At 34.9% G+C, this 13,513-nt stretch overlaps 1 protein-coding gene across 1 annotated transcript in view; it reads left to right on the forward strand.

The window, feature by feature from the left end:
- The first annotated feature begins 3,308 nt into the window (after nucleotides 1–3,308).
- LOC110448287 (E3 ubiquitin-protein ligase ZNRF2-like) overlaps nucleotides 3,309–13,513 on the forward strand; it is a 29,982-nt gene continuing 19,777 nt past the window's right edge. The window contains exon 1 of the mRNA XM_021494457.1: nucleotides 3,309–3,791. Within this exon, the coding sequence (XP_021350132.1) occupies nucleotides 3,488–3,791 (304 nt within the window). The 5' untranslated portion in view covers nucleotides 3,309–3,487. The remainder of the gene's footprint in view (nucleotides 3,792–13,513) is intronic.

Genomic DNA, 13,513 nt, shown 5'->3' on the forward strand with positions numbered 1-13,513 from the left:
GATCACGTGACATGAAGTAGTCCAAACTAGTCGATAAATAGATTCAATAAGCGAAGAAATACGCTATGTACGAGTCGCCTCCCTTCCAATCTGATGTATAATGTATTGTACGTCTCTGATATTATTTAGCTTCTCTATCACAATGTCACAATTAAAGCGCATACTCTTCTGCCGGATCGAAATAACTTTAAATTAAAGTAAAAAAATATGTACAGTGAGCTATTGTTAACCTCACACCATTTTAAGCATAAAACCACCGAGTACTGCGCATGCTGGCCAACGTTGAAGGATGATATTCGAGTGTAAGCACGGACTTATATTAAAACGTAAAAGCAACATATTAGCCATGTATGTACATGTATATTAAAAATCAGATACAAAATTTCAATCAATTAATTAATAAACCAGTATTTTTATTGATAGCCTTAGCATGTTTATAGGGCGACACAAGCCAATATCTTCAGTTTGAGAATGCTTAAATTTCTTCTGGGACTTATACAAAAGTTTGTTCAATAATAAAGTTTTTGGCAAATCAATTCTAACATTCTATATTGTAGTTGCGCTAACAAGCTGTAATTCTTTCCAAATATACTTATTATACTTGGAAATGTGTATGTAATGAACTAATTAGATTAATGCTTGGTGCAATAATCATTCATACTTCAGAAATAAAGCTCCCGATACAAACTTGATAGATATATATATTGAATCACGGGACGACAATGGCATGAGACGAAATGACTTCAAGATGATCATATATATGAATAAATTGTTTTAAATTTGTTATATTTTATTGTCGTTATGAAGTAGCATTAGCTATACTTATAGATATGACTATAATTTGAATGTCACTGAAAAAAAAAGTATATATATTTTTTTTAGATTATCAGGTAAGTTTCTTAAAGGACATTGTAGTATTTGTTTAACCTTATATGAAGAAATAAGTCAATAGACAATTTTAAATCACTATGATCTAAGTGAAGGGAGATCACTGTAATTATTAAAAACAACCTCTGCAAAAAGTTCCGATTTTTTTTTCAAGGAAGACAACTCTTATCCAGATCAAAATGACTGTAAAATGTAAAATATATGAAATTGAAAGTCATAATGTATATATTTGTTCAACTCCGTACACTTTTTGAACGAAACTGTGTACTTTGTTTGCTTTTAGCTTGTAGATAAGCACATTAATCCTAACTGTTTTAATGGAGAAAAAAAACCCGCATTGTGTAACGTGTTATCACGGACTTAGATAACAATTACAATGGACAGGGACAGTATACGTCCCTGCAATGGATAATAATCTAATTCCGTGGTGTTATATGTATTTTGTGATAAACAAATATTTGTTTGGTTAATTATCGATGTTTCTTTTCATTTTTATTGTTGATATAGTTCCGAACAATGTCACACAACCAAAAAATGGAAAATATCAAAAATGACGAAAACTCATTTTTGTTGGCACTTACCGTAAAAAAAAAACGATCGTTCGGAATGCTTAGATTTTCATAAAGTCACCTCTACAAAAGTTGCATAACCATTATGCATAAGTTTCAATGATTTTTTCTGATTATTAGCGAAGGATAGAGCCTCCCTAACTCGCCAACTCTGTTTGAATCGGTAACACCTGCTTGTATTCCGTCTTTGCGTATTGCAGAGTTATCTTCTCTTGAGAGCAGGTATTTGCGTATTGCAGAGTTATCTTCTCTTGAGAGCAGGTATTGATTGTTACGTCACTGGTTTGAGTGAGAAAATTACGTCGCTTTCTCAAAAATTGATGACGATATTCTCAGAAACAAATGACGTAACAATCAATACCTGCTCTCAAGAGAAGATAAGACGGAATAAGGCTATCATGTTGTTCTAACTCAAGTTAGTAATTTTAGTAAAAGGATATGAAGTTTACCGTGTGTCTTTTACATGAAATACCGGGAGTTAATTAAGATAAACACTATAACCAGCCATTACGAGTTTGGGGACATTGTTTTTTCTCTCTCGTAACTTTCATATTATGTCCAGAACACCGTTTCATGTTTCCGTTAGAAATGAATTATATTTGTTGATGATTGGGAAAACAATTGCCATAAATCATGACGTCACAATGAAAGATGAAAAGCTTTGTTAAGTGACGTCATGATTAAAACATTGACCAATGAAATCACGTCCACGGTACGTGTTACCCCAAGCAAGTCTATTCAATTAGTCGGGAGCAGGGACAGTATATACACTATACGTCCCTGGTCGGGAGAGAGGAAACCTTTATTGAATGACCATAATAATAGATCAATGTTATCACGAAATAATGGTTATATCAGTTATCATTAAAGTAAATTTCGGTGGCTCAATAACAACGGTATCGTAATATTGAAATCACAGACTGAATAAAATATAACTCCAAACGGCGCTCCATAAATGGAATAAGTATGTTGGATTACGATAACACTAAACCTGGTAAATGAATAACTGGTGGGAAAGGGAAAGAGGAACAAACAGAATGTCGTGATGATAAAATATCACATTGCTATATTTGTTCCTGAGAGCGGGGTTTACACAAGAACACAAGTTGATGTTGTTTAACGAATATCCACGATCCTTATTGTTTATAATATTAGTTTCGCGAAAAAAAGTCATGCCATTAAATTAAAGAAGATCAAATTGCCATATCTACTTCAACACATCCCTGACTTCAAGAACTGAAATATTCTAAACATGCGATAGTTAGACCTATCTCGAAAAATTACCCACATAAATCGTCTATATTGTTTAATGTTGTTTTGATGTCACGGTACGTGCTTCCTTTTATGACTCGTATAATATATACTTTTTTATTAATTATAATTTACAAATTCTTGCTTTCTGAGGACCAAATTCCGTGTACATGTCTGTCTTGAAACCAGCGCGATATGATAAATACCACGGACTTTTAAGTCCTTGTAAATACAAAGCGATATGCAAGTTATAAAACCTGCGATATGCAAGTTATAAAACACTGTAAACTTTGTAATGTGTACGTGATACTTCTATTTGGTAGGCAATATAATGTATAATGCGCGCAGTATTTTATTCTCAGGTTTAAGTTAAATAAGTTATGCATAATTTCAATGATGCGGTGAAACATATTTAGTACACAACACACTTCCTACCAGGGAACGACGACTGCAATGGAAAAAAAAACCAAGAAACGGTGGAAATATTTAATAAAAGTACTTGATATATATTTTCCTCAGCTTTATCAAATAAAAATGATTTACGTTGTTTATTGCTTAGTTTTGCCTGTTAATGTTATTGTGTTAATCACATGATGAATACGTCACGATTTGTGTTGGTGCCATGACGCAAAACAAGGAAGACTTAACATGGCGGAGGGCAATGTTCACAATGGCTAAACATTCACACAGAGGTGGTTTCTTACTAAATACATGGATAACCGGACAAGATCAATGTGGAGACATAAGGATAAGCTTCTAGAGTATCCTTAGTTGTGACAATGGGCGGGAAACAGAGCACGAGTGCGCCCCGCGTGCGGACTTTCTCTGGAAGTGCACCAGGCACGAGTGGCACAGGTGCAGAAATGACATTAGGTGCAACCTCTTCTGCGAGTGCACGTTTAAGGGCCCGGAGCCTGGGGAGTTTCGGGCCCGGTCCGGGGACAATGACAATACCCAGTTCTAACGGTAACACGCGGGGAGCTGGCTCTCCCGACTCCGATTCTAGCTCACCCGAGGAAGGTCCTACGTTTGCGGGACGAACTGTCCCCCATTCATTACCCCTTCATTTGTTTGCACTTCACGGTAAGTCGTTAAAAGACTCATTGAAACTAGAGACAATGTCAACATCGACATTGTAATGTTATCTGACAATCTGCCATGGTGTTATTACACAACCACACGTTTCCATACAAACGTGTTGTTACAATACACACTGGAGTTTCCTGTCACGTGCTGTGTTTGTGTACATACACTTGGCCTCACTGAGGCTATCCTATACACGCCAGTAAACTTTACACCTGACCCGTGATCAGCTGATGCAGCGATATATATAGTATACATATTTAATACTTTAGTCTTTGGATGTTCAATGTCTCAGTTTTATAGTTTTTTTTCTACATTGTACGCATATATACTGACATAACAGGTTAAACCTAGCAGACAATTGCAAGGTACATGTAATAAATATTTTAACATACAATCCCTGCTACAGTCAAGCTCCTCCGCTTCAGTATAACATGTATACAGTACAGTGGCGACTAGATGTCTCATGATCATGTGAAGCAGTGTCTACAAATTCCACAGAAATTGTAACATACAAGTTGCCTATTCTTCAAATTGTTCTTTGGGAAGAAAATGCATGCCATGCCAAAATCTGAAAATGTTCAAAGGGTAGTTGCAGTTACCCTCATATCACAAATTAATAACGTAAAATGTCAAAGTTAAATGTTCAAATGTGATCAAATGCCACCTACGGTCATGTACAATATCAAATCCTTTTCATACGTCTACTCCAGACTCTAGTTAGTGGCTATCATCATTGAAGCCCTCATTACTGACTATTAAGACTTGTTCCACCTGTTATTGGAAGACTGCGAATAATCTTGTGTAACTAGAGGGGAAAATGACAGCATCAGTCATACCATGGGAATGCTAAGGCAATGCAGTAACCCTTTTAATTACTGGCCTAAGTGGGATGTCAAATACAGTAGCCTAGAGCAAAAACCACAACATCACATTACCTCAAATTTTGACTTTTCTCATCACAATTGAGAGACAAAAAGGTGTGTTTGTCCCATTCATACGTTAAATTCCCCAGTAACGAAATGGCAATACATGTACAACATTCAGAAAAATTGCAATTGACTACTGTTTCCGCAGTTAATATCGCATTCCACTAAAGTTTGGCCAATAATCTGATGGCATAGTGCACCACCATTTTGGTGTCGGAAGTTAAAACTATCCAAATTCAACATATTACGAAAATTATAAAAACTGAGCGAAAAAATTGACTTTTGTGATATATAATAGACATTTGCATTAAATCCTTGGAAGTGCCCTGATTGGAGTATAGACACATTTCTTATGTTTGCTAGGGTAATAAGAGGTTATTGTCTCAAAATTAGTATTCTTGTAAAATTATTAGTTTCAGGATTCGAATTTGGGGAAGTGATGCAATTTCCAGAATTGATCGATAAGGCATCTGATCTACTAAGAAAAAGCCCTGCAGTATATAAACTGTATCATTGCAAAGTTTTACAGGATTCTTGACTTTTAATTTGATTTGTTTAAAGCTGAGCATCAAGCGAACGGCAGTATGCCCCGGCTGAAGGACGGAACCCATCGACTTCCTGGTATTGACATGTACATCATGCATGCTCAACACCAAAGATAAAAGTGAGGGGGGGGCCGTGGTGGCCAAGTGATGAAGGCGTCTGACATTCTGCTACCACTATAGCCCTCCACCACTGGGTCACAGGTTCGAGGCCTATGTGGGGCAGTCGCTAGGTCGTCAGTGGTTTTTCTCTGGGAAGTCCCGGCTTTCCTCCACCACCAAAACCTGGCACGTCCTTAAATGACCATAGCTGTTAATAGGACGTAAAACACAAACAAACCAAACCAAAAGTAAGGTATTGGCAAGTAAGGTGTGTAGACTTATGGAACTGTACACTCCTGCTGTTACCTTCCAAAAGCATAGGCCTTTGATAAGAATTACTGGTTTTGAAAAATTTGTTCTTGCCCTGTTGCTGACCTGAATATTACAGGATGTCCAGTTTGTAAACGATAAGTACCCTTTGTACAAAGGCAATGTTGCTCTATAATAGATATGCAATCTTTCATATTTATGGCCCTGAATCCTGAATAAGTACAGGATAATAACCATCGTACCGTTTTTCGCCTGGACAACTGTACCCAGTAGAGGTGATGACGAGAAACAATTCATTACAGCACTCGTATGTACTGCTTACACCAACCCATCCATCATATCATTGTCAGTGTATTGTCATTGGGACTTAATGAATAGACAGACAGCTGACGAGCAAGATAATTGAGTTTATTACAATATGAATATGTACATATATAGCTCAATTAATACTGCCACCCCTGTTATTTTGAATGGACTGACCCATTGTTTGCTGGACCTGTCCATCTCATTGATTGTTGGACTTGCTGGTCCAGTGCCAGGTTAATGACTTGGTAACTCTGGGTGGGTCGGTTGATCGGTTGATCCTCTTGTTTTGATGAGTGGTCGATTTAATATCGGTCTTTGGGACTCGTATTGATGTTTGTGTTTATCTCCGTCTGTTTGTTTGTGAAGATAATATTAATTGAGTGATGATATTTTGTTTTCTATCAAACAGGTAACTTGTATATACATGTGAGTGTTTATGGATGGGAAGTTTGTTTATATTTAACAGATTTTATAATAGGTTCAACACTACAGTCTAATGAAAATTTATGCACTGTCACACTTTTCAAAGTCTACTGATACAAGAAACTGAACACAGCCAATTAATTAAGATGTGATATTCAACCCCTAGGGTATCTGATGGGAATTGAATTTTTTCCTGAAAGCAAATTTAAACAAACATTGGTAGCTATATAGGCAGTAATATAATTAGTAGGCAATATTAAAAATAGAAAGGGTGCACCTTGGTGACCCCATTTGGTGAATAAATTATTTCAGGATCCCTGTCGCGATCCCTGTCGCTCTGCACTGTGATTTTTCATAGAATTACAGTAATCTCCCCTTAGTTTCATTTTGGAGCACAGTTGTGCCACAAACCTGCGTTGACCAGGTTAGCTTAGTAAGTGAAAGCAATAATAGTACAACAACCTGAAGTCCAAGGTTCAAATCTAGGTCTATAGCCCTACTCGTTTTTACATTCAGAACACCATTGTCGATTATATTTTATTTATTTCATCTTCAGTATTTTTCCAAAAAGTCCTGCAAGATATGACAATTTCTCTTAAATTGAGAAATGATTGATTCAAGTTCCATCATGCAGTTTAAAGTTTTAAGCAGTGATACGAGGATCCCTAAAAGTACTCCGTGATCAGCAAGTTTCACAACATACAGTTTAATAGTACGATTTAAATGAGCTGGGTGTATATAGATGTACATGTCTGTGACGTTCAACTTGGATCATTATAAATACAAAAAAATTACCAGAGTAATGACCATTGAAGGTTTTACTACAGTTTATCATTGAGATCTTTTAAAAACAAAACCATTATTGTAATCAATTGATCAGATTGTGTCAACACCATTTTGTAATTTGTATTTGATAGCTAGCCTATAGGCTGCTGGAATATTGGAGAGAGAAAAAAGAAAAAGTATATTTAGTGTCCAAGACCATTGTGTATACATGTACATGTATACAACCAAATCTAAGACATTTTGTACACTTCTGGCTGAAAAGAACAATTCACACGAATAGATTATTTGATTTTGGCACATAAAATATTTGTATTAATTAGTAATAAAAGTGATAATAATTACCGTACATACAATTGAACAAAAAAAGAGAAAAAGTTCTCTGCATGTTTTAAAATGTTTGAAACACAAACAGCAAATACTGGTGCATAGTAGAATACAGATTACAATGTTTATTGGTGAGTGTGTGTTTTATCTCGGCCGATGTTAAATAAACTCTCAGTCTTCATACCATATCAATGCTATTGATAAAACTATCTGTGGAAAAGCTACGCTGTCGTATTAAAAAGGTATCTAATCATGTGACACTTTTAAAAGAGGAAATCGGCAATTGTATATTACCAAGAGGTATTTCAATTTTTTGAAATGAACATGCGAGGCCTGTGGACTGTAATTAGTTCCCTGGTAAGTAGCTGGTACCAACAGATTTAGGGATATAAAAGCTGCCACTGGTAAAGGGCACTTAACCTGCTTTGGGTAAACAGAATGTTGAAATCAGCTGGTTGAATAATATTATGTCACATATAATGCCTGAAATTATATATAATCTAACACACGAATTTAGATGGATAACCATGTGATGCCTCGTACCAGAAAAAAATCAGTGAATCCATTCAGTTTAAATCGTTCCCTCTGACATTTGTGTACAGTCAAAGTTTATAATAGCACTTATCAGCTTCTGCTGGTCGCATGTGTTGAGTCGACATTTAACAATTGATTTCTCTTCCTGTGAAAAACACACATCAGTGGAGGAATCTTTGACGAAGCACACAAAGTTTTATATCCATCGGAAACCTTATTTCAATATGAAAATATGAATTTAATTGTTATTATTGATCGGTTAATCATGCAAATCTTTGTTTTTATCATGTAATTTATCGAGATTGTAAATAATCCTTATTAGCTATATAACACCTGTTGAACTGCACTGATCTAAAGCTAGGTCAATGAAAAGAGTCCAGCTTATAATAAACCCCTATTTTAGTTGAAGTGATGATATAACAGGATAATCCTTCCAACTCGTATTATAATACGGGAACAGGGAGGGGTCGACACTAACACTAGACTGTTAGTCCTTGACTAGTAGATTTCAGCAAGGACTAGTGAATCACCTAACTGGTCCTTTGGACTTGTGAAAAATATGATTATCAAATAAGAATACTCATTTTTATACGCCCGTCAAATTTGACGGGAGTATTTATGGTATGGCGTTGTCCTTCCGTCTGGCGTTAACTTTTGTTTGTCCGGCAATCTCCTCCTACAATTTTTGACTGATCTCTTTGAAACTTGGTATACATTATAATCATGATATGAAGTTGTGTCTCCCTCAAAAGAATTTTGATTTGACAATTTTCCAAAAGTTATTGCCCTTTGTTCATTTCAGTATTTGATTTTTTGTCCTGAGATCTCCTCCTACATTTTTTCACGGATTTCTTTGAAACTTAGTAGGCTAAATAATCATGATATGTTTTTGTGTTTCCATGAAAAGAATTTTAATTCGACAATTTTTGCAAAAGTTATTGCCCTTTGTTTATTTCAGTATTTAATTTTTGTCCGGCAATCTCCTCCTACATTTTTCAACAGCTAGATCTCTTTTGAAACTTGGTATACATCATAATCATGATATGAAGTTGTGTCTCCCTTAAAGGAATTTTGATTCAACAATTTTTGCAAAAGTATAATTATTGCCCTTTGTTCATTTCAGTATTTGATTTTTTGTCCGGAGATTTTCTCCTACATTATTTTATAGCATGTCAGCTAACCACTCTTAAATTGATGCAGTCCTAATTTCAAAGTAAGAAAGTATATAACACTATATGGCGTTCATCGGGCATATATTGTTCCACCTCGCGGTACTCTTGTTAAATTTTAGAAAACTGTTTAAATAAGATATTTTGCATGATATTGTCTAAATTGCCCTAAAACTCCACCATATTTTTATGGCAGTAGTTATTTGAACTCCCCTGGCCTACAGCCGATTACTTTTGATATTTATTGCTGTAGATCATGATGTTTCTTTATTAGGAAATCTTGGACATTGAGGAACCTTGGACTAGTAAATAATCTATTCAACTAGTCCTGTGGACTGCAAGCAGAAAAAGTCTATATAACCATGGGGAACGTATTATATAAATACAAAACACTACCGCTTCATTTTTATGTACGTGTACAATGTAGAATATGATAATTTACTAAGAGGTATTGTATAAATACTAAAGAGGTATTGTAAATACATAAAAACATGGATAGTTTTTTGTGTACATACATACTCCATATGAAAAAAAATGCTGAAAAAGAAGCGGCTTAAAAGTATATCTGTAAATTCTTTCATTTCCTTATTTTATTCTTGATCAATAATTTATATTTGCTAGGTCTTTATAAAACTAAGGGTATACATCGTATATATTATATTATAAGGTATGCAATTATTAAATGGTATTTTGTGCCTATGATTGAAATCATGAAGTTCATGTTGGAGGGCATGCATGTTTGACATTTTTTGTTGAATAAATATTCTTCTGTGCGTTTGGTGATGCACAATTTCTGGATCATATAGCTATATATATATAGATTAATTTCAATATAAGTAACGATTAATCAAAAGTCATGTTTACTTTGGGGTTTTGTTGTGTTGTTTAATAGCTGATCAACTAAACCTATAATTAGTGTACAGCTTGCTGTTTACCAGTGTTTATTTGTGTTCAGCTGCAGACATGCACACAGTATGTGCACCGGTATGGCCGCCCTTCACCCCATCACTGCCAGTCTGCAGTGGATATTTATATCTCTACAAGCAACACACTGTCTTGGCCTATTGATACAGATATATGTATATCAGACTTAGTTTGCAGTTTGAATTTTACCAATTCCTAAAATATGCACTGTAATTGTATTCCCATGAATACATGTGCACACTATAGGGATAGATTTGGGACAATCTAGTTTCTCGGGGTGTAGTTAAGGATATATGCTGCCTTACACATGTATCATATCAAACGGTTTGTAATTTGCGTTAAGAGTCAAGGATGTTTAATTGATACCTTTCACATCATACGTTTTGGTTACTTCAGCTTATATATATCCATTCATATACAGATACCTGTGATTAATTTGTGTTAAAAGAGTAAGGTTGCATGTTAATTACCATGTTTGTGTGAGAGTATTGGAAATATTCAACTAACCTTGCATATCATACCTTTGAAACACATATTTTTTGGCATGAAATAGCAATATTACCTATCTGGAACTAGTATAGAAGGGAATGATATTGATGTGTAATTATAATTAAAGTAGGTCATATTCAGAGGTACATTCCGTATGTGTGTGAGGTTGAGTTATAAATGTATAGTACATGTCTCAAGGAAACAATATAAAGTTCAATACAATAGATGAATGGGGTCTGGTTTTGATATATGTTATACATTGTAATACATAATAATATGTACACGATTCTGGTCAAATGATCAGTAGATGGTAGATCTAATTTGTTCAGAGCACAGTTACAAGAAAGATTAGGTATACACTAGAGAACATTGCAGTCTTTACAGTCTTTGTGTAAATTGGTAAAACATGGAGTATTATACCTTAATACGCTATTTCATCAGTAGAGTCGGTTTCACTTCACAATTGGACCAGGTCAAAATTCACAATTTGAATTATCTTGACAAAGTAGTTTTTGCCCCAAACACATGCAGTGAAATATGATGGATGAATATATTAAAAGGGTCATATCAGTGATTCAGTTTTGTCTGGAATATATGCATTGACATGTACATGTAATATTGATAGATTTAGAAAATCAATCTGTCTAAATCAATTTGAGAAATGTTTAGAAATGGTATGATAAGGCATTATAGTTGTCCATCTCGTTGTGTCGGCAAGGTATTATAGGTCATGGTCATGGCATATGGTAGTTAATGAATTAAAAATATACACAATAACTTAAATTCTAGTTTATTCTAATTGGTCGTTTTAAAGTGTTTTTTCTTCCTAGTTTAATTTCATACAGCATAATATAGTCATACATTTCACCATATCTATTATTAAGGCCAAGCATGCCAGTATGCAAATATAAGTTTGAAAGAGAGATACTGTACAATATTTAATTAATTTGCTTTTATTGATTAAATATCTGACTGGAACATCAATTTTTGGCTCAATAGTAGACAGTAACTTGTACATTTTGTTTTAGCTGTATATAACGGTATACCTGTAATAAATTCAGAATAGCGTCTTTGCATGTATCATGGTTATTTTAAACACCATGTTATCATTTTACTGCCATAATGTATGAACCACTAACATGATATAAAAGCATTTTGTCTGACAGTTTGTACAAATTTCTAACAAGGATGCAGATATATATGATATTTCATAGATCAGAATCAATTGAATGCCCCTGTGTATAGGCGTGTGTAATAGAATTGACACTGGTATATATATATATACTGCTTTGTATCCAAGTGTATTTATATAAAAAACAAATGACAAGAGTTTCTTAGCAACCTCTCTAGTTCTTTGATCACCTCTTTAGAGGTTCATCATTTATATATATATACATGTGATTGATCTCAGAGTTTTTACAATATTAGATAGAATGTTCGTGTTTATATTTTATTTGCATAGAAAATGTGACTTGCTCTTACCATTTGTACTATGCAGGGCACTGGTACAAACCAAAACATCGATTGTGTAAACAGCCTTTTAAATTTCTCGTTTTAAAGCCACTTTAATTTAATGTCTTCTGGAAACCCCATCAGGACACATGATTTTAGAGCTCAATCTGGCTCTGGAAACCCCATCAGATACATGTGTGCTGTAGGGCACTCGATCCATCAAACCTGGAAATGGAATCAGGCTCGGAATTAGACTCGAAATAGGTCACAGTATACAGGTTTCCAGACTATTATTAGATTTTGGTTGTTATCTGGTGGAGGTTTTCACATCGTAGCTATGTGAGGATGTTGTTTATATAGTATGTGACCAGTGATAATCTACATGTGAGTCCTCAGTCCTGGGTCCTGTACCTACATGTATAGAATTTTGATTTGACCCATAGAATTTCTGAAAATCCTCAAATTTGACATGGTGGGACCCATATCTTTTAACCATACAGTGGGAAAAGACCCATACAAACTTATAGTAGATTGATCACTGCGTGACCATACATTGTATCTTTATTAAGACTCTTCAGTGTTAGTAACTTAATACACACAGATGCAGGCTTTCCTTCTTGTACAGTACTCCACCAGTTCAGTTTAAGTACCTAATGAAGTGATCGATTTCAGTGACCCAGATCTGTACAACCTAAATTACTTGGATACAGGTGCACATAGAGTTTGACTTATAGGGTTGTCATTGGAATTATCAGCAGTATCTGTAAGGATTGTAAGCTGATGAGTTTATACTCGCCCATAGGTTTTTACTTCACTGGAAATTTGATTTGCAAAGATTGAAACAAATTATAAACCGCTAGATTGATGTACGGTTTTCCTTGACTAATGAATTGACGGGTACTATATATTTTACCCGTCGTGATTCACTTTGTATCATTTATCTTCAGTAAATAATACCCTTACGCTATACCTTTATACATTGCAATATTGATTTTTTCTTTTAAAGTTGTAGCATAAACCGCAATAAAAATAAAATGCTTGTGGAAAGAAGCTGCGGGTTCTTGGTGACAAGCCAGTAGTGCGATAACTTCCCCCATACTAAGTCTCTTCTTCACTAAACTTCATTGTACAATGTCGCCGTCGATCGCGTCTCTGCCTGTTTATTTAGTTTGACCTTTATTGTCTTAGGCCTTAACAACTAACTGGCTCGATCTTCTGACCCAATTTTTCCACTGCCAACCCAAAATGTTTTTTGAGCCAATTTTAGACAACCACAATAATACATTTTCAAAAACCCTTGTCCTCTATAAAAAATATTTAATTAAACAATGTCCCCTTCATCTAAACTATGCTTGTAGAATGAATCACTGCTCTTCCTCTCCAAACTCTATGTACAGTTTCTCTGATGGCCTGCCTCCTAAAACTTTATACATGTATTATCTTGATTTGATGCTCTAAATCTATCCCCCCCC

This window comes from Mizuhopecten yessoensis, unplaced genomic scaffold (assembly GCF_002113885.1).
Source record: "Mizuhopecten yessoensis strain PY_sf001 unplaced genomic scaffold, ASM211388v2 scaffold419, whole genome shotgun sequence".
NCBI classification, from domain to species: Eukaryota; Metazoa; Mollusca; class Bivalvia; order Pectinida; family Pectinidae; genus Mizuhopecten; species Mizuhopecten yessoensis.